Genomic DNA, 27269 nt, shown 5'->3' on the forward strand with positions numbered 1-27269 from the left:
AAATATTTCCTAAACTTATGCTAACTGGTTACATTTTTAATCACAAATTTTGAACGATATTTTGTGGACCAAAATGTTTACACATAAATTAGACATAAAGAATTAACAGTATTTATATTTATTATATTTTGTATGTAATATTTATGTGCGTGTCATTTGTATTTATTGTGTTTTTGTTGTTGTTGTTGTTGTTGTTTTTAAGCTAGCTGTGTGACTTTGACTACACACTACAGACGCCAGGTGATGACGCCGGGCGTGCTGACGTCATCGCGTACTCCTGTGGTGCATTCTGGGCGTGCGACAAGATGGCGGCGCCCTTGCGCGAGTGCTGAGCAACAATTCGTGTCGGCGAAGGAAAAAAAACGAAAAAAAAAAAAAAGAAGCAAAAGTGAAAACTCGATTTCGCTGCACTTTTTCCACTCAGAGAAGAAGAAAGAGAAAGACGACGCGCAGGCGCGCGCACACGCGTTTATTCGCGCTCGAGCGCTGAGTCCTCGAGAGTCAGCGTGAATGAAAGTGAAAATGATGATGAAGAGGAAGATGATGGTGGTGGTGATGATGATGATCATGGTGGTGGTGGGCCTGCGTCCGATCCGTTCCCCCTAATGAAGAATCGTCCTCACGTTTCCCTTCCAAACATAAAGTACAGTAGAAATAAACACACCAGACGACTATCATTGGATTTTTCTCGCGGCTCGTGCTCGAGATTGTGGACGCTGCCGTGTCGTTTGCAAGGTCTGAGCACATTACACACGAGCTGAGCTGAGCTGAGCTGAGCTGGCATGCTGTGCGATCTGGGACGCGGCCCGAGTGTGTTAACTGCATGTTAGTGTCAATAATGTGTGCATGCGTGTATTTTGCAAGCTTAAAGCTCTCTCTGTGTGTGTGTGTGTGTGTGTGTGTGTGTGTGTGCGCGCACAAAACTGGAACAGTATCAGGAAATCAGAACCAGTTAAACCAGACTTGCCAACACTTTTCAGGGGAAAGTAGCTAATGCACCTCAAAAAAAAAACAAAACCTCGCCTGATGACGTCAGGGGCTATTTGCATGTGCATTGCATCGTCATGATCATTTGCATATCAAAACAATTTTCTCCAGACACTCAGAAAAGAATAGAGTTGAAGAGAAGTGAAATAAAACACACAGCTGAAGTTCCTGTAAGAGAACCTCCCCGAGTGTTTTATTCCTCTGATACCTCCACAGCCGTCTGCCAACCACTGCATTTTTTTAAATTAAAGATTGAGACGTTATATTTTATCCGTTTATAGTTACATTTAATGCTGTGGAACGTCCGTGGAACAAGTTCTGACTTACGTTATATGCAGGAGTCGTTCCATCACCAGTCTCTGTTTTTACTCTCTTTTGAAGTTAATAAGACGGAAAAAACCTGCAGCTTGTCGCGTTACTGAGAAACCGCAACGAAGCGTAAACACACCTCTGTCCTGCAGCTGTCGTAAATATAGGAACAGAGTAAACATCTGCCTGAAGTTTATATAACGTATCAAGTCAAAGATGCTTAATTGTGCGTTTAATTCTGTCTCTGACTACTCTGTGTGTGTGTGTGTGTGTTTTTAGAAGCCTAATGAAAATGGACGTGGAGCTGCTTCACTCGCCCGCCGTGGCTCTCTCTGAGGAAGACGAGGCCGACATGAGCGACTGGAATCTTCCTCTCGCCTTCATGAAGAAACGGCACCTGGAGAAGATCGAGGGCTCGAAAGCGCTCGCACAGAGCTGGAGGATGAAGGACAGGGTGAGTGTGTGGGTATGTGTGTGTGTGTGTGTGTGTGAGGGGGTGTGTGTGTGTGAGGGGGTGGGTGGGTGGGTGTGTGTGTGTGTGTGAGGGGGTGAGTGGGTGTGTGTGGGTGTGTGAGGGGTTGTGGGTGAGTGGGTGGGTGTGTGTGTGTGTGTGTGTGTGTGTGAGGGGGTGAGTGGGTGTGGGTGTGTGTGTGTGTGTGTGTGTGAGGGGGTGAGTGGGTGGGTGTGTGTGTGTGTGCTTATGGACATGGAAAACAGACAGAAGTGATGTTATGAATTAAAAATCTCCAACAATGCCACTGTTTCTGAATTGACTCCTGACGATGTTTCGTTGTTTTATTCGTTAATTTTAATGTTTTGGTGTTTGATCGTGGTGTTTAGAAGATCAGCTCAGTGGGCGGAGCTACAGGACAGCGTGTGAGTGATTTGTACTGTGACTAGAAACATTCATAACCAATGAAGTGGAAGAAAAGAGGGAAGGGGGAATGAAAGACATGAATGTAGGAGAAAGAAAAAAGTAATAAGTGAAGACATAATGGAAGGAAGGAAGATGGCAAGAGAAGAACAGAGAAAAAATGAAGAAGGAAGTATAAGAAGGAAAGAAAGAAAAAAGAAATGGATGGAGTAAGAAAGATAGTGAGAAATAAGGAAAATAAAATGAACAGAAGAAAGAAAGGAAATGGAGAGATGAGGAAAGACAGAATGAGAGAAAGAAAAGAAAATGAACAAAAAGAAAAAGACAGAATGAAAAGGAGTAGAAAAGGACAGAGACAGAAAGAAAGTAAGAAAGAAAGAACAAATGGTAGAGAAAGACAGGAATAGAGAACAGTAGTATGTGAAAAATTAAGGAGAAGAAAGAAAGGGAAAAATTGGGATGAGGGAATTAGGGAAAAAAGAATAAAGAAGAAGATTGAAGAGTGAAACGAAGGATGGATGGAGAAAAGAAAGGAATAAGCAAAAAGAAAAAATTGAGGAATGAAGTTAAAAGGAGAATAGAGGTAAACAAAAAGGGATGAAAATGAAAGAAAGATAGAGGGAAAGAAAGAGAAAAAGATAGGACAGTGAAGAATACAAGGGGAAAGAGGAAAGAAAGAAGGGATGATGTAAAATCTGTGTGTTTGGTTTTGAGTGTGTAAGTAAACGTGTGTGTGGAGAGATACGAGGTGTTGTGTTTATTAAAAATTCATCTCTGTGAACGAGCGAGCTTGTGTGTATGTGTGTGTGTGTGTGTGTGTGTGTGTGTTTATGATGCATCTTGCTCTACGTTTCTTTTTTTATGAAATATTCACGCCCTGAGTGACTTCCTGTAAATAAGGGGACGAGTGTAAAGTCACAATATCACCCAGTGTGTGTTTTTTTCCGCCTCGGGCTTCAGCCGCTGAAGTTTCATAACCTCGTCCAGCGCAGTGACGATTTGTGGAAATTCATTTTGCATTTCCGTTTGTGTTTCTCTTCCTCGATGAGGAATTTAAAGATTTCTCCTGCAGATGGGGAAGGTTATTAACGCCGCCTCGGCTTTTCTGAGGCTCGCGTCAAACTTCTTCCTGCCAGATGGATTTTTCAGGTCGTTTCAGTGATGTTCACTCAGAGTGAATTACAGCTCTGCTTATTCACTGAGGAAAACTGAGCCTCAAACCCGAGTTCACACTGCAGCTACACAACACAACACGAAACAATACAGTGACAACACGAAACGATACAGTGACAACATGAAACAATACAGTGACAACATGACACGATACAGCGACAACATGACACGATAGAGCAGCTACACAACAACATGACACGATACAGCGACGACATGACATGATACAGCAACGACATGACACAATACAGTGACAACATGACACGATACAGCACTGTCATCTTGTCATTGTGTCAACGACATGACACAATACAGCAGCTACACATACAACATGACACGATACAGCGACGACATGACACGATACAGCTGCTACACACACGTGACACGATACAGAGAAAACATGACACAATGCATCGACGACGTGACACGATACAGCAGCTACACATACAACATGACATGGTACAGCTACATGACACGATACAGCGACTACATGACACGATACAGCAACTACATGACACGATACAGCGACAACATGACACAGTACAGCGACAACAGGACACATTACAGCGACAACATGACACAGTACAGCGACAACAGGACACATTACAGCGACAACATGACACAGTACAGCGACAACATGACACGATACAGCGACAACATGACACGATACAGCGACAACATGACACATTACAGCGACAACATGACACAGTACAGCGACAACATGACACGATACAGCGACAACATGACACAGCGACAACATGACACGATACAGCGACAACATGACACAGTACAGCGACAACATGACACATTACAGCGACAACATGACACGATACAGCGACAACATGACACAGCGACAACATGACACGATACAGCGACAACATGACACAGCAACAGCGACAACATGACACGATACAGCGACAACATGACACAGTACAGCGACAGCATGACACAGTACAGCGACAACATGACACGATACAGCGACAACATGACACAGCAACAGCGACAACATGACACGATACAGCGACAACATGACACGATACAGCGACAACATGACACGATACAGCGACAACATGACACAGTACAGCGACAACATGACGCGATACAGCGACAACGTGACACAGCTATACATACAACATGACATGGTACAGCTACATGACACGATACAGCAACTACACGACAAAAACATTACACGATACAGCAACGACATGACACAATACAGCTGCTACACATACAACATGACACGATACAGCGACAACATGACACAATAACACGACACAATGACATGACACAATAAAGTGACATCACGTGACACAGCAGCTACACAACAACGTGACACAATACAGTAGCTGCATGATAACATGCTGATATGATGCAATGTTTAAAAATATGAAAGATGAAAATATATAAAATAAAAATCCATCATTCAGAATTACAGCTTAAGATAAAGCTACACTTCTTGTGTGCGTAAATAAGTGCACCCCAGGCGTGATGCGTTCACTCGTCCAGCTGCATTAAGACGTTTTAATCTCACAGTGGAAAAGCGTCGTATTCAACATCACTTACTGACGCTCATCAATCACTTACTGAGCTTCGGGAACACAATCAGCACCGGTGATGCGCAGGATGAAGAGGAATAACACCGTTGCCTTGATTTCCCATGATGCTCATCATCATTTACAGCTACAACACACACTCCGCAGCAGTGAGGTGTGAGAGCTGAACAATAAATCACAAGCACGCCGTTATTGCTGTATCAATAACACCATTGCACACTGTATATAAAAACATAATCCTCATACATTCACTAATCACGATGTTAGTCATCAGTAAGTTTACTGCCTGTTGCCATGGTTACAATGCTACCACCTAGCCTTTATCACGACTCAGCTTTGATCGCTATATTTTCAATTCACATAAAAAGTAAATATTAATATAATAACCTGCGGGCTTCATCGGCTGTTTTTAAGTTAACTGGCTTAATTCAGTTTCAGCGATGCATCAAAGACACACCCACATTTCCATATATGGACTCAGGCTTGTTATTTCTTTCATTATCACTTTCAATGTCTTTCTTTTTCTCTTTCCATCCTTTTTTTCTGTTTTTTTCCCCTTCATTCTGGTTCTTTCATTCACTTGGTTTATACCTTCACTCTCACATTTTCCTTTCTTTACTCTTTTCTTCTTTCTTCCTTTTTCTCTTTCCATTTATTTTTTATTTACTTATTCCTAATACTTCCTTCCTTTCTTCCTTTCTCTCTTTCCATCATTTCATTAATTTTTTCTTTCCTTCTGTTTCTTTCATAAAGTTGTTTTATAGCTGTCCTCTCCTTTCTTTCTTTCTATCTTTCTTTCTTTCTTTCACCTAAATTACTGTATTTGTTTTGTGTTAGATGTTTGATTGTTTTTATTCTGAGATATTATTAATATAATTAATTTTCACTGCTAGAATAAAATTTTAAAATAATAAACCTTCTTCGTATACTCCACACACCCCCGTAAGAACTATAGCGTTACACTATACATGCAAATAAAGTTGTGTGTTTGTGTGTCAGTGGCTTTATAGAGGATTTGTGTGTGTGTGTGTGTGTGTGTGTGTGTGTGAGAGAGAGAGACTTTATAGAAGATGTGTGTTAACAGCTTTAATTTATAACATGCAGAACAAATGGAATAATCAGTGATCATCGAACATGCAATTTTCCGCTGTACAGTTTATTGAATAATCAAACTCTATATATTCTCTCCATTATGGTTGCTATAGTAACAGCTTGTTCACAAGGACTTGTTTATCGTACACTCTGTAACATAATGACCGCTCTTCAACGTAATGATGTTTCTGTAACATAATGACCGCTCTGTAACACAATGACGGCTCTGTAACATAATGACGTTTCTGTAGCATAATGATGTTTCTGTAACATAATGGCCGCTATGTAACATAATGACGGCTCTGTAACACAATGACCGCTCTGTAACATAATGACGGCTCTGTAACACAATGACCGCTCTGTAACATAATGACTGCTCTGTAACATAATGACCGCTCTTCAACGTAATGACGTTTCTGTAGCATAATGACCGCTCTGTAGCATAATGACCGCTCTGTAGCATAATGACCGCTCTGTAGCATAATGACTGCTCTGTAGCATAATGACCGCTCTGTAACATAATGACGTTTCTGTAACATAGTGACCGCTCTGTAACATAATGACTGCTCTGTAACATGATGATCGCCCTGCAACATAATGACCACTCTGTAGCATAATGACGGTTTTGTAACATAATGACGTCTCTGTAACATAATGACATTTTGTAACATAATGACTGCTCTGTAACATAATGGCTGCTGTGTAACATAATGATGTTTCTGTAACACAATGACTGCTCTGTAACATAATAATGTTTCTGTAACATAATGGCTGCTATGTAACATAATGACTGCTCTTCAACATAATGACGGCTCTGTAACACAATGACCGCTCTATAACATAATGATGTTTCTGTAACATAATGACTGCTCTGTAACACAATGACCGCTCTGTAACATAATGACTGCTCTGTAACATAATGACCGCTCTTCAACGTAATGACCGCTCTGTAACATAATGACGTTTCTGTAGCATAATGACCACTCTGTAACGTAATGATGTTTCTGTAACATAATGACCACTCTGTAACACAATGACCGCTCTGTAACATAATGACTGCTCTGTAACATAATGACTGCTCTTCAACATAATGACTGCTCTGTAACACAATGACCGCTCTGTAACATAATGATGTTTCTGTAACATAATGATGGCTCTGTAACACAATGACCGCTCTGTAACATAATGACCGCTCTGGAACATAATGACGTTTTGTAACATAATGACTGCTCTGTAACATAATGACGTTTCTGTAACGTAATGACCGCTCTGTAACGTAATGACTGCACTGTAACGTAATGACCGCTCTGTAACATAATGACGTTTTGTAACATAATGACGGCTCTGTAACATAATGACTGCTCTTTAACGTAATGACTGCTCTTTAACGTAATGACTGCTCTTTAACGTAAAGACTGCACTGTAACGTAATGACCGCTCTGTAACATAATGACGTTTTGTAACATAATGACGGCTCTGTAACATAATGACTGCTCTTTAACGTAAAGACTGCTCTTTAACGTAAAGACTGCACTGTAACGTAATGACCGCTCTGTAACATAATGACATTTCTGTAACATAATGACCGCTTTGTAACATAATGATGTTTCTGTAATACAGTGACGGCTCTGTAACATTATGACTGCTCTGAAAGATAATGACTGCTCTAACATAATGACAGTTATGTAAGATAATAAAGTTTCTGTAAGATATTAACTGCTCTGTAACATAATGACCATTCTGGCAGTTTTATGGCAGTGTAAAATGACGGTTTTATTCACTGGAGATCCCCTCAAGGCACTTCTCTTTTAAAAATATTAATAATAAAATGAAACCTGAAATGAATAGCCTCAGAAATGAGCTCTGCGTTTACGTGCAGAATTTTTACGGCCAGGCCACGTTGTGTGTGTGTTCCTCATTAGAGTGACATTTGTATCGGTGTGTGTGTGCTGTGAGCTGAATCTTAATGTAGGGTATTATAGAGGATCAATGTCTCAGTGTGTGTGTGTGTGTGTGTGTGTGTGTGTGTTAATAGCTTTAATTTTTTACATGCAGAATAAACAGAATAATCAAAGAGCTCTGATCTGAAACCGCAAGAGAGAGAAAGAGAAAGGAAATGAATGAAAGGAAGGAAGAGGTTTCTTATACACGTCTATTATGTTTATCTCTTAAACTCTGTATCTGTTCTTCAGAAACAGAGAGTGAGAATGAAATAAAAGAAAGAATTGATACTGAAAAGTTTTCAATGAGACGAAAAATGACTTGTGTATAACACAAAAAGGGAAGAAAGGGAAATAAAGATAGGAGAAAGAAAAGAAAGAGAGAAAGAACGGGGTAGGAAGGGAAAGAGAAAGAGAGAGAAAGAAAAAAGAGAATGAAGGGAGGAAGAGAAAGGAGGAGGGTGGAGACCAGCAAAAATGTAGGAGAGAAAGAAAGAACCAGTGGAAATAGTAATAAAAGGTGGAAAAAGGAGGAATGTAAATGGGGAAAGAAAGAAACAGTGGGAGAGGGAGAGAGAAGGAGTAAGAGAAAGAAAGAGGAAGAGAGGTAGAAAAGGAAAAAGACAACAAACAAACAGTAGAAAGATATAAAAGTGTGAGAAGCGTTAAGAAAGAAGAAGAAAAGAGGAAGAAAGATGTAAAGAGTGGTGTTTTGTAGAGAAGGGCCCTAATGTGTATTTGTATTTTAAATATTGAAATGATTTTTTTCTCTCACTCCGTTATCTCTTTCTCTGACACTCGGTTATTTTTACTGTTTTTAATTTTTTTTTTGCGTAAGTGATTTATGAGTTATTAGCTCATTCATCATGCTGATGTACAACATATCCGTTAATAAGCATTTTTCTGCAGATCATTTCAGGTGTCATGTTTGAAGGATAGAACCCGTCGCTCTCTCACCTCACACAGAGTCACGCCACTTTAATGACATTTTAATGAGATATTAATTGCGGATGTTGGTTCGTGACGTGATGTCATTAGCGTCGTTACTGATCTTCGTGATGGTGCAGATGCGTGCTCATTACAGGAACAGATTCTGAACTGGACTGATTTTAACTTTCCGTTTGTTTATTATTTAGTGATGTGTATATAAACATCTGTATATCCTCCCAGATGTTTCCATATTTCTCTTCATCTCAGTCCCGCATGATCTTCCGAACCAGAGATTCAAACGTGCTGTTTAACGCCTTCGTAGTGGTTGTTTTTAGCTCCTTTACACACGTCATGTTTTAGTCTCCTCTGATCTACTGACGGACGCTGGACTGTAAACTCCAGACACCGACTTTCAAAAATTCCAGAGGTGTCTCAGGTATACGGTCCAAAACATCATTAACTCTTCCAATATGCAGCTGTTTCTCAATGACCAGAAAGAAAGAAGTAAAGGAAGAATTAACGAAAGAAAGAGCTAAATGACTAAAGAAAGATGGAACAAAGAAAGAAAGAAGTAAGAATTACAGAAAGGTAGAACAAATTAAAGAAAGAAAGGAAGAAATATAGAATGAAAGAACTAAAGAACGAAGTAAAGAAAGTGATAAAAAGGGAAGAATGAAAATTAGTAAAAAGTAAATCAAGACCACGAAAAAGAGCTACAGAAAGAAGGAAGTTAGAACTAAATAAGGAAAAATAGAATTGAAAAAAATGCTAAATAAAGAAGAAAGGAACTAAAGCATGGATGAAGTAAGAAAGAAAACAAAAAAAAACATCAGAAATAGAAAAATTGACGAAGGACGAGATGGGGCAGGACAAAGAGGGGCGTGTCTTAATTTCTTGGCTCTGATTGGCTGAAACATGCATCAGTTTCTTCACTGGAAGTTATTTATAATCGATTCATTTTATCTAGAAATGTAAAGATAGATTTATGTTGTTATTGTTACAGCGCGATGTGTGTTGGGTGTTGAGGGCACATCTGCACCGCAGTGTGTGTGTGTGTGTGTGTGTGTGTGTGTGTGTGTGTGAGAGAGAGAGAGAGAGAGTGATACAGTGCTGAGAGCGCTGTTCAGATAAACGAGCCTCTTCTCCGCTCCTGAGCGCTCGTAAAGCGACTATAAACCTAAAACACGCAGCGACGTGACGACGAGCCAAATGGACCATAATGGCTTTAAAATGCTTAGTGATGTGCTGCTACTGTCAGAGCAGCCACCGCCGTGTGTGTGTGTGTGTGTGTGTGTGTGTGTGTGTGTGTGTGTTTGTGTGTTTGCTTTGTTGAAAGTTTTTCTTTTGCAGGTTTAGCAGTTACATCGAGGTCGTCCATCTTTGTTTTCTGGAGCAATGCCGCCGTGGCAACAGCAGCTGTCAATCAAACTGCTGAGCACTCCATTTTAAAACTCTGTCTTGTGTGTGTGTGTGTGTGTGTGTGTGTTAATAATAATGAACATTACTAGTTATTGACTAGTTAATGATCATTCTTGTACTGTTTTGTTGTTGTTTTTTTACTCAGTTATCTGTTATTGTTTTACTTTTTTCTTTTTTATTGCTTATTTATTTTAGATTTTTAGAACGATTTAAAGCTCATTATTATTTTTGCTGTTTCTTTTTATTTTAGAATTTTATAGTGAGTTAAAGCTCATGATTTTGTACGACTTTATTGTTTTATTTTTATTGGATTGTTTTATTAGCTAAAGCTCATGGTTGTCCTTTTTTCTCATCTATTTAATTTAATTTTTAATTATTTTCTAGAAATGAGTAACACAGTGTATGTTGTGTGTCTTTCGATGTACTTTTGTTTCACTTTTAATTAAATTTTATTAAATATATTTTATTTAAAATGATGTCTAATTGGAGTATTTATTTATTTATTTATCTATCTATCTATCTATCTATCATCACAAGTTAACTGTGTCTCTCTCTCTTTCTCTCCCTCATATCTCTCTATCTGTCCATATCTCTCTCTCTCTCTCTCTCTCTCTCTCTCTCTCTGTAGATGAAGACGGTGAGCGTCGCACTCGTTCTCTGCCTGAACGTTGGAGTCGACCCTCCTGACGTGGTGAAGACGTCGCCCTGCGCCAGACTGGAGTGCTGGATAGGTAACATCCTTTCATCCTTTCATCCATCCAAAAGTCTATCCATCCATCAGCCATTTCATTGCTGAAAGCCCTAAAGCCCTCACTGATCGTTTCTTCCTCACTTCCATCCTTCCATCCTTCCATCCATCGACTGTTGAGTCTCACCGATTGTTCAGATTGCCTGGTGGTCTGTACATTGATTTTACAGTCTATCACTCCATCAATATATCAGTCCGCCCCTCTGTTCATCACTCCTTTTATTATTCATTTTCTTTATCTGCTCTATCTGTCCATCCATCTGTTCATTCCTCTGTTCATCCATCCATCCGTCCATTATTTGAGATCCGTCTTATAAACCATCTGTTGTTCTAGTCACCCATCTGTCTATTCATACATCTATCCATCCATGTATTCCTCCATCTTTCATATCTCCATCCTTCCCCATCCATCCACTCATCCATCAGTACTTTCATCTTTCCATCATGCTGTCCATTTATCCATCCCTCACTCTATCCATCCCTTAATCTATTAATCGCCCTGTCCTTCAAACCCAGACATCCATCCACACATCCATTAATATAACATCTATTTGTCCCTTATTCTGTTCATCCGTCATTCTTCCCAAATGTCCATTCACACATCCACACATCCCTCCATCCATCCATCCATCCATCCATCCACCCATACATCCATCCATCCACACATCCATCCATCCATCCATCCATCCCTCCATCCTTATCCAATCTTAATGTAAATCTGTGCATCCTTCCATTCCTCAATCCGTTAATCTATTTATGAACCCCTGAATCTGTCTTTCCCTTTATCTTTTTACTCCCCATCTGCCCATCCATCCATCTATTTATCTATCTATCCATCCATCCATCCATCTATCCATCATGCCCGTGTTTGGAACAGGAGTCTGAAAGTATTGACTCCTAACACAGATTAAACTGCAAACAGACTTAATTCAGTTTTGTTTCATTTATTTCAGGATAATTTCATTAGCAATTTTAATTCCATTTTTGTTTAAAACAATTTTTACAACCTAATCATTCCAGAAATGTAATAAACCGATGGCGTGATCAATATTAATATCCATCCAGACGCTCATTAACTGTGTGATGGAATTAAAACGGCTCTACACGCTCGCTTCCATGAATTAGTTTTTCTTTTAAGAAATTATGAATTTGTTAACCACGAGCAGTTTTTTATTATTATTATTATTGTTATTTTTATTATTTTTATTATTTGGTCTGAAAGGCACTGAAACTCGGATCGTGTGGAATTTCTTTATTTCCTTTAGGCACTTATGTGCTAATAGAGTGTAATTTATCGAGCTCAGATTTGATTGTTTATTCAGGAGCCGAGTTTGATTTGTTTGTAGTCTTATTACTGCGAGACGTAACGACGTGTTAATGATCGTCTCACGTCTCGCCCAGGTGACGTCAGCTGGCCGTTAAACTCGTCGTTTCAGCGCATAATTATTTGTAGTGTGATTGATGCTGGTGAATTATACTGTATAATGTGTATATTTTTGTTTGTGTCATGTCCAGATCCTCTCTCAATGAGTCCACAGAAGGCTTTAGAGACGATCGGGGCGAACCTGCAGAAACAGTACGAGAACTGGCAACCCAGGGTGAGTCCTGCTGGGTTTAATATCTAAAATAATTAAATTAAAATAATTAAATTTAAAATGTCATTAAATTAATTAAAATAATGTTTGTATGTGTCAAAATTAAACATATTGAATTTAAATAATATTAAACCTTTTTTTTTTGGGGGGGGGGGGGGGGGGCAATGAATCAAATAAATAAATAAATAAAAATAAAGTATAAGTATACAAGTATAAATATGTATACAATATAAAAAAAAGAAATTAACTTATAAAAGAATTACATTTATATATACACTGAATAATAATCCTTCATAACAAAAGTGCATGTTAGAGTATTAAAAGTGGGGGAAAAAAAGTGAATCATGGCTGAGATTATTATTATTATTTTTTTTTTTTAAATAAATTTTAAAATAATAACTATGTGTATAATTTTCAAATTAATAAAAGTTAAAAAGACAGTTTAAAACTTAAAATAAATAAGAAGCCAAATTATAGTGGTGTCCTTCACAACACGCTCAAAATCTATTTAGTGTTATTTTAATGTTGAATATTTCAGTTTAATTATACAGTTGAGTGCAAAAGTTTGTGCACCCGTATAGGAGAAAATGTAGATTATCGCAAAAAGGCATTTATTGTGTTGGGTTTGCTGAACCCAATTGCATCAGCGCTGAACCGAGTCGTATTGTTGTTGAACTGAATCGCACTCTTATTGAACTGAATCGTGGCAGCGCTAAACTGAATCGTAGCACTACTGAAACGAATCATTTTGGCAATGAACCGAATCGTGATGAATCAAGTTGTATCAGTTACTGAATTGCATTGCTGCTGATGTGAATCATAGCAGTGCTGAACTGAATCATTGCAGCACTGAAACGAATCATAGCAGTGCTGAACTGAATCAGAGTATCAGCACTGAACTGAATCGTATCAGTGTTGAATCAAATTGCATCTTTGCTGAACCGAATCATAGCAGCACTGAACTGAATCGTCGCAGAGCTAAACCAAATCGTAGCAGCACTGAACTGAATCATTGTGGCACTAAAACGATTTGCAGCACTGCTGAACCGAATCATATCGGTGCTCAGATGAATCATAAGACTGCTGATCCGAATTGTATCGGTGGTGATTCGAATCATTTCGCCATGGAACTGAATCATATCTGTGCTTAAACAAATCGCTTCAGTGTTGAACTGAATCGTATCAGATCGGAAAGCAACTGCACTGTTTTTTTTTTTTGTATGAACCAGGGTTCTAAAATCCTGCAGGTAGTTATACTGCATCTGAGTTGTTACACACACACACACACACACACACATATACACCTGCAATCTCATGAGATCAGGCTTGTTTTGCTAAACTCATTGTACATCGACATTTCTCTCTCTCTTTTTTTCCCTCTTTACCTTCTTGTGTGCCAGCTGCTTCTCTGACATTTTCACTATTTTTTTCGTTTTATTGTGTTTTGTTCCAGCGTTCGATCCTCCTGCACGTGCAGCGCATTTTCTCACACTGTCAAAACATTCTCTCTTTTTTTCTCTGTGGGGAATTAGTGAGAATACTGATGATGTTTGTTATTTAGTTATTTTCCAGAGTGAATGCAATGAGGCTGTAATTTAATAAATTGCAAATTTATATTTGTAAATCTGCAGCTGTCATCGTTACAGATGTTGTGAGTTCAGTCCTCATATTAGAGCTATGAGTCCTGATTTATGTCTTTATAAAATTATTCATGATTTTTACACGTTTATTTTAAATCACTGGTTACGTTCCCAAGACGTATGATTACAACTCAAGGGCTTAAGGGGCGGAGCCAGGTGGGTGCATGAAGATATGAAGGGCGGGGCTTGAACTTGAACTTGAACTTGAACATGAACTTGCACGTAAAGTACGAATTGTGTGATAATTTGTAAGAAGGTTATCAGAGAACTGCACACTGTTGAAGGTTCGTCCCTCTGGGGGAAGGTTTAAAGGTTTTATGTAGAAACCCACAAAACAGTGTTTCTCACCCTGACAGGGTTCCAAATAGAACCCTTTTAGAATGCTAAGAACTCTTAATTATCCAGTGAACACCCGGAGAACCCTTGAAGAACCCATGGAGTCTACCAGGTACCAGGGTCTTAAACTCCTGACAGGTTCTAGATATCAATAAGAATCGGATCATTAAGGGTTATGACATTCCAGAAAAGGTTCTTTAAGGGTTTCTTGGATAATTAAGGGTTCTTCTTCTGAAAAACAGTTTCTGGTGGTTTTTAATGGTTCACTGGTAATTAAGAGTTTTATAGCTTCAAAAAAGGCTGCTTCAAGGTTTCCATGGTTTCAAAAATGTTCTTAAAAGTTCATTGGATAATTAAGGCGTGTTGGCTTCCAAAAAAGGGTTCTTTTGAAGGATTCTGCTTTGTGGGTGTGTTTCTGTCTTATAGGCATGATTTATTCTTGTAGGCGTGTCGCTTGTGGGCGTGTCTCAGTGTTGTGGGCGTGTCTCAGTGTTGCGGGCGTGTCTCAGTGTTGCGGGCGTGTCAGTGTTGCGGGCGTGTCTCAGTGTTGCGGACGTGTCTCTGTGTTGCGGGCTTGTGTCAGTGTTGCGGGCGTGTGTCAGTGTTGCGGGCGTGTCTCAGTGTTGCGGGCGTGTCTCAGTGTTGCGGGCGTGTCTCAGTGTTGCGGGCGTGTGTCAGTGTTGCGGGCGTGTCTCAGTGTTGCGGGCGTGTCTCAGTGTTGCGGGCGTGTCAGTGTTGCGGGCGTGTCTCAGTGTTGCGGGCGTGTGTCAGTGTTGCGGGCGTGTCTCAGTGTTGCGGGCGTGTCTCAGTGTTGCGGGCGTGTCAGTGTTGCGGGCGTGTCTCTGTGTTGCGGGCTTGTGTCAGTGTTGCGGGCTTGTGTCAGTGTTGCGGGTGTGTGTCAGTGTTGCGGGCGTGTGTCAGTGTTGCGGGCGTGTGTCAGTGTTGCGGGCTTGTGTCAGTGTTGCCGGTGTGTGTCAGTGTTGCGGGCGCATCTCTGTGTTGCGGGCGTGTCTCAGTGTATTGGGCGTGTCTCAGTGTTGTGGGCGTGTCTCAGTGTTGTGGGCGTGTCTCTTATTGTGGGCGTGTCTCAGTGTTGTGGGCATGTCTCAGTGTTGTGGGTGTGTCTCTCCTTATGGGCGTGCCTAGGTCGTTTGGGCGTGTCTCTTATTGTGGGCGTGTCTCTTATTGTGGGTGTGACTCTTATTGTGGGCGTGTCTCAGATTTTCGAGGTGAGAATTAATTATTGTTCTATAGTCTATAGTAATTGTTCTACTGTTTATTTTGGTAAATTACGCGCACAAGCAAAAAACAAAAAAAATCCTGGAACAGAATAACGCAGTGTTCCTTTATTATAAGTTTCTTCCCTCAGGACACATTTGTGTTCATTAAAAACACACAGCACTGATAATGGCCTTAAATGTGGGACATTGTTCTGGCTCCTGGTGGACAGTTTGCTACGAATCGCAGTAATAAATAGTTTGAAATCTCGTCCAGCTTTCAGGAAAAACAACAGATTTACCATGAATTATTTATCAGACGCTTTTAAAGTGACTTACAGCTGAGACGGAAATCAGATCCAGACCCAAAGACGAGCAGACGAGGGTTTCAAACGCTCCGAAGATGCTGGGATTTAATCCCACAGCGTTCCGGTTCACTAGGGCACAATCTGGAAAATAAAAACTCCACTGGAGGAGGAAAAAACGATGAGCGGATTATTATTATTATTATTATTATTATTTAATTAAGAGAGTGAACGTTTGTCGTTCTTATCTTGGGTTATTATCAGGAATAAAAAGGACACTGCAGCAGTTTACATGGACACACACACACACACACACACACACACACACACACATGCAGCAGGTGGGAACCGGTGGACTTTTCAGAAACACATTAGGTCTTTAAAAGCCCCGTGGCCCGAATCGTTTCTTTTTTTTTCTCTCTCCTCCTCTGGGGAAATAGTTTATATGAATTATTAATAATCTCAGTTCTGCTGTTATATTTCACTGATCAGAGCTCAGAGTTTAAAACCTCGCCTCAGCAGTGAGAGAGAGAGAGAGAGAGAGAGGAAGAAGGAGTATAAGTAAAAACATAAGAGGGGAAAAAAAGGAAGAAAAGGCAGAGAGAGAACAAAAAAGAGAAGCGGGAGAGATAGAAGGAGAGACAGGAAGGAGGAGCAAAAGAGAGGAAGTGAGAAAGAGAGATGAAGAATAGTGAATGAAAGAGAATAAGACAGAGTAAGAGAGAAATGAAATGGAGAAAAAGAATGAGCAAGACAGGAGAGAGAGAGAGAGAGAGAGACTAAAAGAAAGACAGAAGGACAGTGAAAGGAGGAACAAAAGAGAGGGATGGAGAAAAAATGATAGAGGAAGGATAGTGAATGAGGGAAAGGAAGAGTATAAGAGACGGAGTGAATAAGAGATAAAATGATAAGTGGGGGAAAAGAAATGGAGAAAAAGTGGAGTGAGAATGAAAAAGAGAAGAGGGAAGGATAGAAGGAGAGAGTGAAATTAACGAAAGAGGAGAGAGAAGGAGAGATAATGAAATGATAGTGTATGAGAAAGAAAGAAAGAAAGAAAGAACTTGAGAGAGAACATAAGACCAAAAGAAAGAAAGAAAGAAAAGAAAGAATGAGCAAGATGAGGTAAAGTGACTAAACGAGAGATAAAAGGAGAGAGTAAAAGGAGGAATGAAAGAGGGAGGAAGAAAGAGTGATAGAGGAAGGATAAAGAATAAGAGGAAGACAGAATGAAAGAGATGGAGTGAATAAGAGAAAAAATCATAAGAGGAAAGGAAATGGAGAAAGAAATAAAACAGAAAGGATGCAGGGAAAGAGAGAGAAAGAGAGTGAAGGACAGAGAGACAGAAAGAAAGAAAGATGAGAACAAGGAACAAGTGACAGGAGGAGAGTGGGAGGAGCGAGGGAGAAAAGAGAAGGGAAAAGGAAGGAAAGTGATGGAGTGAATAAGGAAAAGAGAAGAGAGAACAATGAGATGCAGGATAGTGAATGAGGGAGAGAGACAGAATGAAAGAGGGAAAGATAAAGAGAGAGAATGAGAAAGTAATGAAAGAGGGAGAGATTAGAAGGATGATGAATGAAGGGAAGAAAATAGGAGATGAGGAGAGAGGAAGGAGATGGCGTGAATATGAGAAAGAAGAGAGAAGAAAGCATGAGAGAGAAGTAGAAGAGAGAAAATAAGAACATGAGAAAGAAATAAAAAGAGCGAAGGGATGAGAAGGAGGAGAAAGAGGAGGGAGATTTAGTGTAGAGAATATATCAGGATACATGATGCGAGTGTGTGTGTGTGTGTGTGTGTGTGTTTTTGCGTGTGTGTATGTTTGTGTGTGTGTGTTTGTGTGTGCGCGGATGTGTGTCTTTTTGCGTGTGTGTGTGTGTGTGTTTGCGTGTGTTTGCCTGTGTGTATGCGTGTTTGTGTGTGCATGTGTTTTTGTGTGTGTGCGCGTTTGTGTTTTTGTGTGTGTGTTTTTCTGTGTGTGTGCATGTTTGTGTGTGCGTGTGTGTGTTTTTGCGTCTGTGCGTGTTTGTGTGTGTGCGTATTTGTGCATATGTGTGTGAGTGAATGTCAGAAAATGTTTACAATTACAATAAAAGAAATCCGTCAATGAAACAAATGAATAAAATATTCATGAAAATTACAAATAAAAAAGAGCAGAAAAATGGCAAATTCTATAAATATATAAATGAATAGAAATGAAAATTTACAGATTAAAAATGAAAGAGCATTAAATAAAAAAAAAGCAGCAAATGTGAATGAAAAAGTTAAAAATGTAACAAACACACTTTTTTAAATAATAAGGCATAACGATTAATAAAAAAAAAGGTTTAAAAAGTCAGAATAAATAACAGATATTTATTTTTTTAATGAAATTTAAGAGTTTTTATGCTGTAGCTTCTAGCATCCGGATTTATTTATTTATTTACACTGTACTTTTTTTTAATGTCTCCATATGATCAGATTTTGCGTTTTTAATGATGTAAGTGATAAATCTGTTTTTGTTGTTGTTGTTGTTGTTGTTTTTGTTGTTGTTGTTGTTTTTTAAACATCTGCATGATGCTAAACTGGTGACTAACCTGTGGGAAAACTTTAAAAAAAAAAAAAAGCAGAAAGCCTGTATTAGGACATTTTACAGGAACTGACTGCTCCTTTAGCCTTGTGAAGGTTGCGTTGATTAGCAAATGTGTGTGTGTAAGAGCAAGAAACACGCACACACACACACACACACACACACACACACTCATCTCCCCATTGACTCGTAGCTCCCGTTGTAAATTTAATGCACTCGTTTGAGGATGTCACTAATCGTAACGGATCGATGATGATTATATCCTCACGTGTTGTTAGCCCCACACTCAGTCTCTCTCTCTCTCTCTCTCTCTCTCTCTCATACTCCCTCGTTCACTACTTCCAGTTAACCCGCTGATACACACCTCAGGAAGCACCCATCCATCAGCCCCCCCCCCCCCGTCCCCCCCCTTCCCGGACTCTCCTGATTGGTCCGTTCTGCTCAGCGCCGGACGAGCATCTCTCCTTCCCATTGATTTCAGTTCTGAAACCTTTTATCTCTCGACTGCACCCAATTATCACGTGCACTGATTACCGTTTGCGTGTGAGCTCGTTAGAGAGGGATCTCTCGCTAATGGCTCGGTCCTGCGAGTGTTCTTAATCAGACTCGGGACAGGAAATCGACAGATCAGATCAGACGGAAAAACCTCCACTGTGTCTTTCTTTTCCACCTTTAACGATGATATCACGGGTTTAACATCAGGCCATGTTTTTGTTTTTTTAAATAAAATTTCCGGCTTTATTCTGCAGTTTTTTCTTTTCCCCACCACATCAGAGGAACAGAAATGTTTTATTCTCTAATTCAATCATCACCTGCAAAATTTCACCAAATGATTATTGATTATTTTTCTTGATTATAGACAGAAGCAGTGGATTGTATCTGTGACGGATCTTCAGCGATCATCTGTCTCTGCTGTTAGATTTGGATTCATTTCATGGATTTCTGCAGCAAGCTTTTAGTGATCGGTGTCATTATGTCAAGTGGAGGAAAGAAGAAATATGAAAAGAAAACATTCAGTTGCGAATCTTGAGACTGAAATCAGATTTTATATATATACAGTATATATAAACTCATGTTTACACACGTAAATAAAACAGCTTTGACACAGCAAAGGGACGTTTATTTCCCGTAAACAGGCGTTTTACGATTGGACATGACCAGATTACGACTTTGTAAATAAATGACTTAAAATACGATACTCCTGTTGTTTTGAAAAAGAATAAAGTAGTAAGATAACGCTATTAATAAAATAATAATGTGAATATGAATAATAATGATTACAGAGAGAGTTAATAGAATGATTGCTGTTTTTTTAATCTACATTTTGGACAAATTTGATGAGGTATTTAGTCCAAAAGTTACGTCAGTATTTACGTGAGGAAAGTTCCTGGTATTCAGAGTCGGGTTACGCACGTACGCAAGTGGATTTTCTGAGCTCCATATTCAGATTATTAAAATCCTGTACGTGTAGTTCACGAGTCCGAAAAAAACCATGGAAGACAAATCCTGATGCTCTGATACAATATCAGGCTCATTTCATCCACTGTGGTAACATTTTAGGCGTTAAGTCACGATGGCAGGAAGAAACCGAAGATTTTACAGAATATTAGGTGGTTTAGGGGGAGAACCAAATTTAAAGAGGTTATAGAGGCAAGGTGTGATGTAGGATGGAGGATGTAGGATGGAGGGAAAGTTCAGGAGGATGTGAGAGGAAGCAGGATGAGAAGATCGAATAAGTAGGAGGGAGGAAGCTTTTCATTTCCTCCTTCATCTGCTGGAGGGAGGGACGAGATACACGCTGCTTTCTTTCCTGCAGCGGTTGCCAGAAAATCAGCCCCCACACACACACACACACACACACACCGCAGTGCTGTTTATGACATTTACCGAACAAATATGAATAAGTGGATCAATGGGATTAAGCAGGTTTGTGTTAATGGGATTGAGGATGGATAAAGTGGAGGATGATGGATCGGCGTCTTTTCTCTAAACGCAGCAGGCGATTCAGAGTCTCGCGATCGAGTCTTTATTGATTCGTCTTATTTCTGTCCAAACCTCTCAAAGAAACAAAGAATGCATAAACTGTTATCCTGCTGTTCTTTTAAACGGTGAAAAGATTAGCAAAAAAAAGATGACATCACCATTACAAGAGACACGCTGTCTATAAAAAGATCTACTAACATCAGGTGGTTGAATTCTGCACTCTGATTGGTCAGGAGGTGTTGATGAATTCTCTATAACAGCAGCTCTGACAGTAGCGCAGGTTTATATTAATGCACTCGTTCTAATACGTTATCGTTTCTATAGCAACAGCTCATTCACTTAAACAAATTATAGAAATGGAAGATATTGGAAAGTTTTCAGCTAAAAGGAGATGTTTATTTGTTTACCTTTATGGAAGGAGTCTCCAGTGTCAGAGGTAAAGCTGTAACTTTTCCGACACGGAGGCGTTTCTACGCTTTGCGGTTTCTCGGTAACGTAACAAGCGGCGCTTAATTTTTTTTGGCCTTATTATCTTCAGAAGAGCAGAGAAAGAGAGACTGGTGAGGGAACGAGTGTTTATAGCTGCTATAACGAAAGTGAGAACTTGTTTCACTTTATCCATTAAGTGGATAATTATTAAGTAAATAAATATTTGTAATCGTCGGCAAATTGCTGTGGTATAAATAAAGAAAGACTTTAGGACATGCTGTTATAGGAGAACGATAACGCTATCTCCTCCGCTTCATCACACACCGTGTGTTGATTATTTTCCTATAACTGCACCACACACGCTGCTTTATTCCTTACATATCACCTCTGTAATCCTTTCACTATTATAATAACTGTAATTTCCTCTCCGTGTTCAAGAGCCTGTGTTGATTTTTTCAGGGTAAATTTTTAAAGATTATTGCATGTATCCTTCATGGAGAGGAAATCCCGTAATGTCGTAGTACGCAGTAAGGCTTCCTCGCTAACTTCTTAATTTGATATTGAAGCACTTTAACGGTCTTCGTGTCCTCGCTTTTCTTCTCTTATTGAGCGCAGGGAGAATTTAATTTAAAAACTCAGAGCACTGATTTGGTTAGAAATCCTGCAAACGGACGTGCACAGAGAGCGAATCTTCAGCTCCTGCCTGTTTTAATTCTTCAGCGAGCTCCTCCATGAGCAGCTTGAGGAGATTCTGTGAGGGATTTTTTTCTTTTGCGCCAGGAACAGGATGATTAAATAGAAAAGGACACGATGAGGATTTATTTGAAAGGAAGGGACCACTACGGGACGAGGCCCAGCGTGAGCCGGGGAACATTTTAATATCCTTTGCTTTCTCAGTGGCTGTTATTTTTGGCCTGTTGCATTTTACGTTTTTTACTGCGTTAAAAAAAATCGCTGAGGAGTAATTCAGTGCTGCATTAAACAGTGCAGTAACTTTAACCGACTGCTCTGTTCATCAGGTAACAAAGATCTGCAGCGTTGAAACAAGGAAGTGATGAAAAAAAAAAAAGAAGTCAACAGTTACATCAGTTAAGATTAAATTCATGCAATAACAATTCAAACTGTCGCAAGAAGTCACAGCTTTAACGTATCTTTACCCCGGAATTAGATGTGGCTTTGTCTGTTAGTAAAAAAAAAAAAATAAATAAATAAATAAAAAATCAGATCAAGTATATTCTGGAAAAACTAAATTTGAGCATTGCATTGCTTGTGTATGTTTTTAACCAATCAGATCACAGCATCATCACGCTGTATATGCTTTTAACCAATCAGAGGACCACACTGTGTATGTTTTTAACCAATCAGATCAGAGGATCACACTGTGTATATGTTTAACCAATCAGATCAGAGGATCACACTGTGAATGTTTTTTAACCAATCATATCAGAGCATCATCACACTATGTATATTTTTTTAACCAATCAGATCACAGTATCACACTGTGTATGTTTCTTCACCAACCAGATCAGAGCATCATCACACTGTGTCATCACACTGTGTATGTTTTTAACCAATCAGATCACAGCATCATCACACTGTGTATGTTTTTAACCAATCAGATCACAGCATCACACTGTGTGTTTTTTTTTTATAATTATTTCCTAACGTTTAAAATATAACGTTTCTACAAGAAGTCACAGAAGTGCACTAAGAAGTGTTCAGGAACAATTTGACTTCACAACCGAGTCTTTCTCTCTTTCTTTCTCTCTCTCTCTTTTTCTCTCTCTCTTGCTTTAAAATTTTAATCAAGTCCTTTTATGCGAGTCATTATTCACCGCCGTGTACATGTTCCTCTTCAGTGTAAAAAAAAAAAAAAAAAAGTGTGTATACTGGAGGTTCGTCCGTTTAAACAGAGATGTAGGCGTCTTTTATGTGCACTCCTTTTCTAGGGCACTAGCTTCAGAACAAAAGTCTTTTTTTCTAATAAATATAAAAGAAACGCATTAACAATCAGAACATTACAGTGTGGGTTTCCCCGACCAATCAGGCGTCAGAATCTCTGATTTCTGCGTATGGTTTCTGAGTGTTTTCTCTCTCTCTCTCTCTCTCTCTCTCTCACACACACACACACACACACACTTACAAGGTCACTCAAAAGTGATGATAAAGGGAAATTTCCCTGTTAATGAAGGATTATGAAGAGAACAGGAGAGAATTTCTAATAATCTCTATCTTTCTTCCATCTCTCTCACTCACTTCCATTTCCTTTACCACTCATTTCACTCATTACTCTCTCTCTCTCTCTCTCTCTCTCTCTCTCTCTCATATTGTGCTATGGACTCCATTAAGGCTGAGTAATTATTTGGTGCATTGAGCTCAGGATAAAGGTTTAGACAGAAGAAGAGATGGAGGATGTTGAGCTCACTGTGGAGATGAAAGAAAGAGTGAGAGAGAGGGATAGAGAGAGGGATGATTAATAACTGATGACGTTCTAAGCTGATCGTAAAATCTTTATTCTTTGCCGTGGCAGTAAAGATGACGCACTGCTGACGGGTTTGATATTCAAAACACTGAAAAGATGAAATGGTACATAGAGGTCATAATAGGACGGAGTGATGAACAGATTATGGGATGGGTGGAGAAGTGAATAGATGGAGGTGCAGTTTGATTGATAGAGGGATGGACCAGTGATGACTATAGTGATGGATTGATGCACTGAGTGAAGGATGGATGGAGGGATGTACAAACAAAGTGGTCATAGTCACTTCAGGAGGAAAGGATAGACAGGGTTGGATGGAAGAATAGATCAAAGGGATAAATTGATGGAGCAGGGCATGGATTACGTGGTTGATGAATGGCAGGATGGATGGATGAATAGATGGAAGAAGATGCATGAATGGACAGACATATAAGGATGGATGTAGATTGAGAACCATAGCACAATTAAGGGATGGATAGATGGAGGGAAGAATGCTGTTGAATGGATGGATTAAGGGATGAACAAGTGATGAAATTATAAGGATGGATGGATGGATGAAGGGATGGATGAAGGGAATGAACAGTTGACTGCGATGAAGGTAGAATGAGTGGAATAGCAGCATTGCAGGATGGAGCAGTGAATAGAAAAATGAACAGTTGAAGGAATGGATGGATGGATGGATGAGTAGATGAAAGACAATGCACAATTGATCAGTTGTACAGATAAAGTTGATGAAAGGATGAACTTAGGGATGGATAGAGAAATAGACTGAGAGATAGAGGAATAAACTGATAAAAGGAGGGATGGATGGATGGAGGGATGGGATGAATATAGAGCTAGAGGCATGGCAGGATTAATGGAGGGAGCAGTATATAGAGTGAGGGATGGACAGATGAATGGAGGGATGGATGGATGAATGATGAATGGAGGGATGGATGAATGATGAATGGAGGGATGGATGGATGAATAGATGGAAAAAGATTGGACTTGACAGACAGATGTACAGACACAGATTAAGTTGGTTGAAAGGATGAATTGAGGAATGGATAGAGAAAGATGAGTGGATGGAGGGATGGATGGATGAACATGGAGTGGTGGACAGATTTATGGTTTGATGAATGGATAACTGGATGAAGAGATACATGGATGAATTTTCCATCCATACATCCTTCACTCCATCCATATTTAGGGTTTGATGATGGATAAATGGATTGAGAGATGGAGGGATGTATCCGCTGAGGCATCTAATCCGAGAACAATGAATGGATTTAGTGATAGAATGACAGACAGACTGACAGACGGATGGATAGACAGATGGAAAGATGGAAAGATGGAGGTGTACAGTGTATTCGAACACATTAAACGTCACTGAAAGCGGATCGAATCATTTCCATCTGCAGTTTTTTTTTTTTTTCGCAGTGATTTGCTGCAGAACGTGTTACATTGCATGTCATTGTGTTTCAGGTTGCACTGTCGTAAGTGACAGACGATGATGTCATTGTCTGTGTGTGTGTGTGTGTGTGTGTGTGTGTGTGGAGGGTCTGACAGGTGTTGATTGCCGGCAGCGCGGTTGTTCCATCATCACATCGGTGTCGGGAACAGAACCACGGCACAGTGTCGAGTGGAGGCTGTTTATTTGGTGTACTGAGAATTTAAAAAACTGAAAACTATCATCCTTCGTTAGCTTAGCGTTCTCAGCACCAGGGCTGTCAGGGTTTCAGGTTTAGGCGCGGTGTTTGATCTGACATTAGCTAACCGTTAACTTTTTTAACATACAGATTAAACTTTCTGAAATGACAGGATTTTTATGAAGAGGTCATTTGCGTAAATGCGCCTACGAATGATTTTCGGTTCGTATTCAGCTTGATAAACGAGGTACGAGATTTTATGGAAATGTCATTCTCAAATACTATTTTCTTAAAGCTCTATTCAGATGGGGTTTGTTTCACATGTGGAGGTGAAGTCATGTAATTATTATCAGATTGTCTCTGGGATTACAGTCCTGTCTGAATCTGTAATGTTTACAGCGTCTGGAATGATTACGCCGTATTTTACAGTCTATAAACTGAGCAGTAGAAATAACTCCAGGTGATGTGCAGTATATCCTGTCTGAACTGACATGTTGGTAAAGATTGTGTTGTATCCTGTGATATGCTTTTTCCTCAGTATGAGATGCTTTTCTCTTTTCTCTCGTCTACCGCCAAAACTAAAAGTTTAAAACTCAGAGCAATGAAACATAGACAGTTTTTAAAAAGGCTCTTTATTGATTTCCTAACACTGGTACATTCAAGACATGTCATGGTCATGTGACCTACTAATGAGCAACCTTGCATGGCCACGCCTCCTACAATAATCACTTATAATAAAGTTCTAAACAATTTGTATTAAAATGAGATGTACAGTACACATGGAGGTTTTTAGTATGATGAACATGCGTACATGGTGAAGACACGCCCATGGCTGTGATTTTGGGATTGTGATTGTCCTCCGATAACATTATTTAACACGTTCGGGAAAAAAATCCAAACATATAAATGTCATAAACATGTAAGTTCAATAATTTTTTGCTTCACCAGTCCGCTAGCCTGCTTGCTAATCTGTCAGACTAGCAAACCACACCTCGCCAATCGCTCGCCATAATTATGCGGTCCTGATTTACGACGTACCACCGCAATTTCTTTTAAAAATTGAATTATTTATAGCCACGTCAGAAGGATTTATAGAAAATGTAATCCACTTTATTCAGTTAGATCTTGTGCAATCTTCTGAAATATGAAGCACAGTTGTGTTATTGGTTGATGATGCAAATTTCACAATGTTTACAAAGTTAAACCCAAAGAAATTTTTATACAGAACCAGAACTTTGAGGCCAAACACCATCTATCACGGTGAATTCTATTGAAATAAAGTGACTGTGTCTTTAATCTACGTGCTCTTTAAGGTTCTGCTCCAAAAAAAAACAACCTTGTTATTTTTTTTAAGGCTATATTTTTTCCATGATAATTAAATCAGAAAGCTGGTGTGAAGTCGTTTTGGCTCTTTCTGCTCTGTCCGTGCCGGCTTTTGCAGTTTGTTGACTGTTTTTTTTTCTACCAAGCACTTAAGTCTCAAGGTCATTTCGGTAATGCGTTTAGTGTCAGATTTTTGAGGAAAACCTCAATAGAGCTCTGTTTGCCAGACTTATTTATTTCTCACTTCCCGGCTTCCTGTCTACACTGTTTCAACGATAAATTCTTTCGGAAAAAGGGAGATTTCGTCTGTCAAGGCCATAAACTCGAGAACTCGCTACCATAAAAGCTGAGAGTTTTGCAGAAGAGCAGAAGTTAGATAGAAACATAGAGACGTTCAGTTCAATACTGAGGCAGTTCTACGTGACCTTTCTCACAAAGAATGCTTGAAATGCATAAATATATGTGAAGTTTTACACAAAATTACAATCACAGAATGGTCAGAAATGACCTTATAACATATACTTACATACATTTTATATAACAGTTAAAAAAAACACTGCAAAACTAATATCTTAGCAAGTGAAAATATCTAAAATATAGGCTAATGTATCTAATATTTCACTGTGAGATTAAATATATACGATAAAACATATATATAACTATCAGGTCTATTCCTAGAATTTTCTTTTTCTAATTTTAAGCTTGTATTTCTATGTTATATCATCAAATAATTTCACTTATTTCAAGC

The 27269-nt window shown here is 39.3% G+C and overlaps 1 protein-coding gene across 11 annotated transcripts in view; it reads left to right on the forward strand.

The window, feature by feature from the left end:
- Window positions 1-274: 274 nt before the first annotated feature.
- Window positions 275-27269, forward strand: part of rptor (regulatory associated protein of MTOR, complex 1) — a 109587-nt gene continuing 82592 nt past the window's right edge. For 9 of the 11 annotated variants that reach the window (XM_053228083.1, XM_053228096.1, XM_053228101.1 and 6 more), the window contains exons 1-4: window positions 276-735; window positions 1576-1750; window positions 10903-11005; window positions 12538-12620. In XM_053228083.1, the coding sequence (XP_053084058.1) occupies window positions 1583-1750; window positions 10903-11005; window positions 12538-12620 (354 nt within the window). In that variant the 5' untranslated portion in view covers window positions 276-735; window positions 1576-1582. Of the gene's footprint in view, window positions 826-1575; window positions 1751-10902; window positions 11006-12537; window positions 12621-27269 lie in introns of all 11 variants that reach the window. The other 2 variants (XM_053228085.1, XM_053228111.1) reach the window with 2 other exon arrangements.

This window comes from Pangasianodon hypophthalmus, chromosome 2 (assembly GCF_027358585.1).
Source record: "Pangasianodon hypophthalmus isolate fPanHyp1 chromosome 2, fPanHyp1.pri, whole genome shotgun sequence".
Classification (NCBI taxonomy): Eukaryota; Metazoa; Chordata; class Actinopteri; order Siluriformes; family Pangasiidae; genus Pangasianodon; species Pangasianodon hypophthalmus.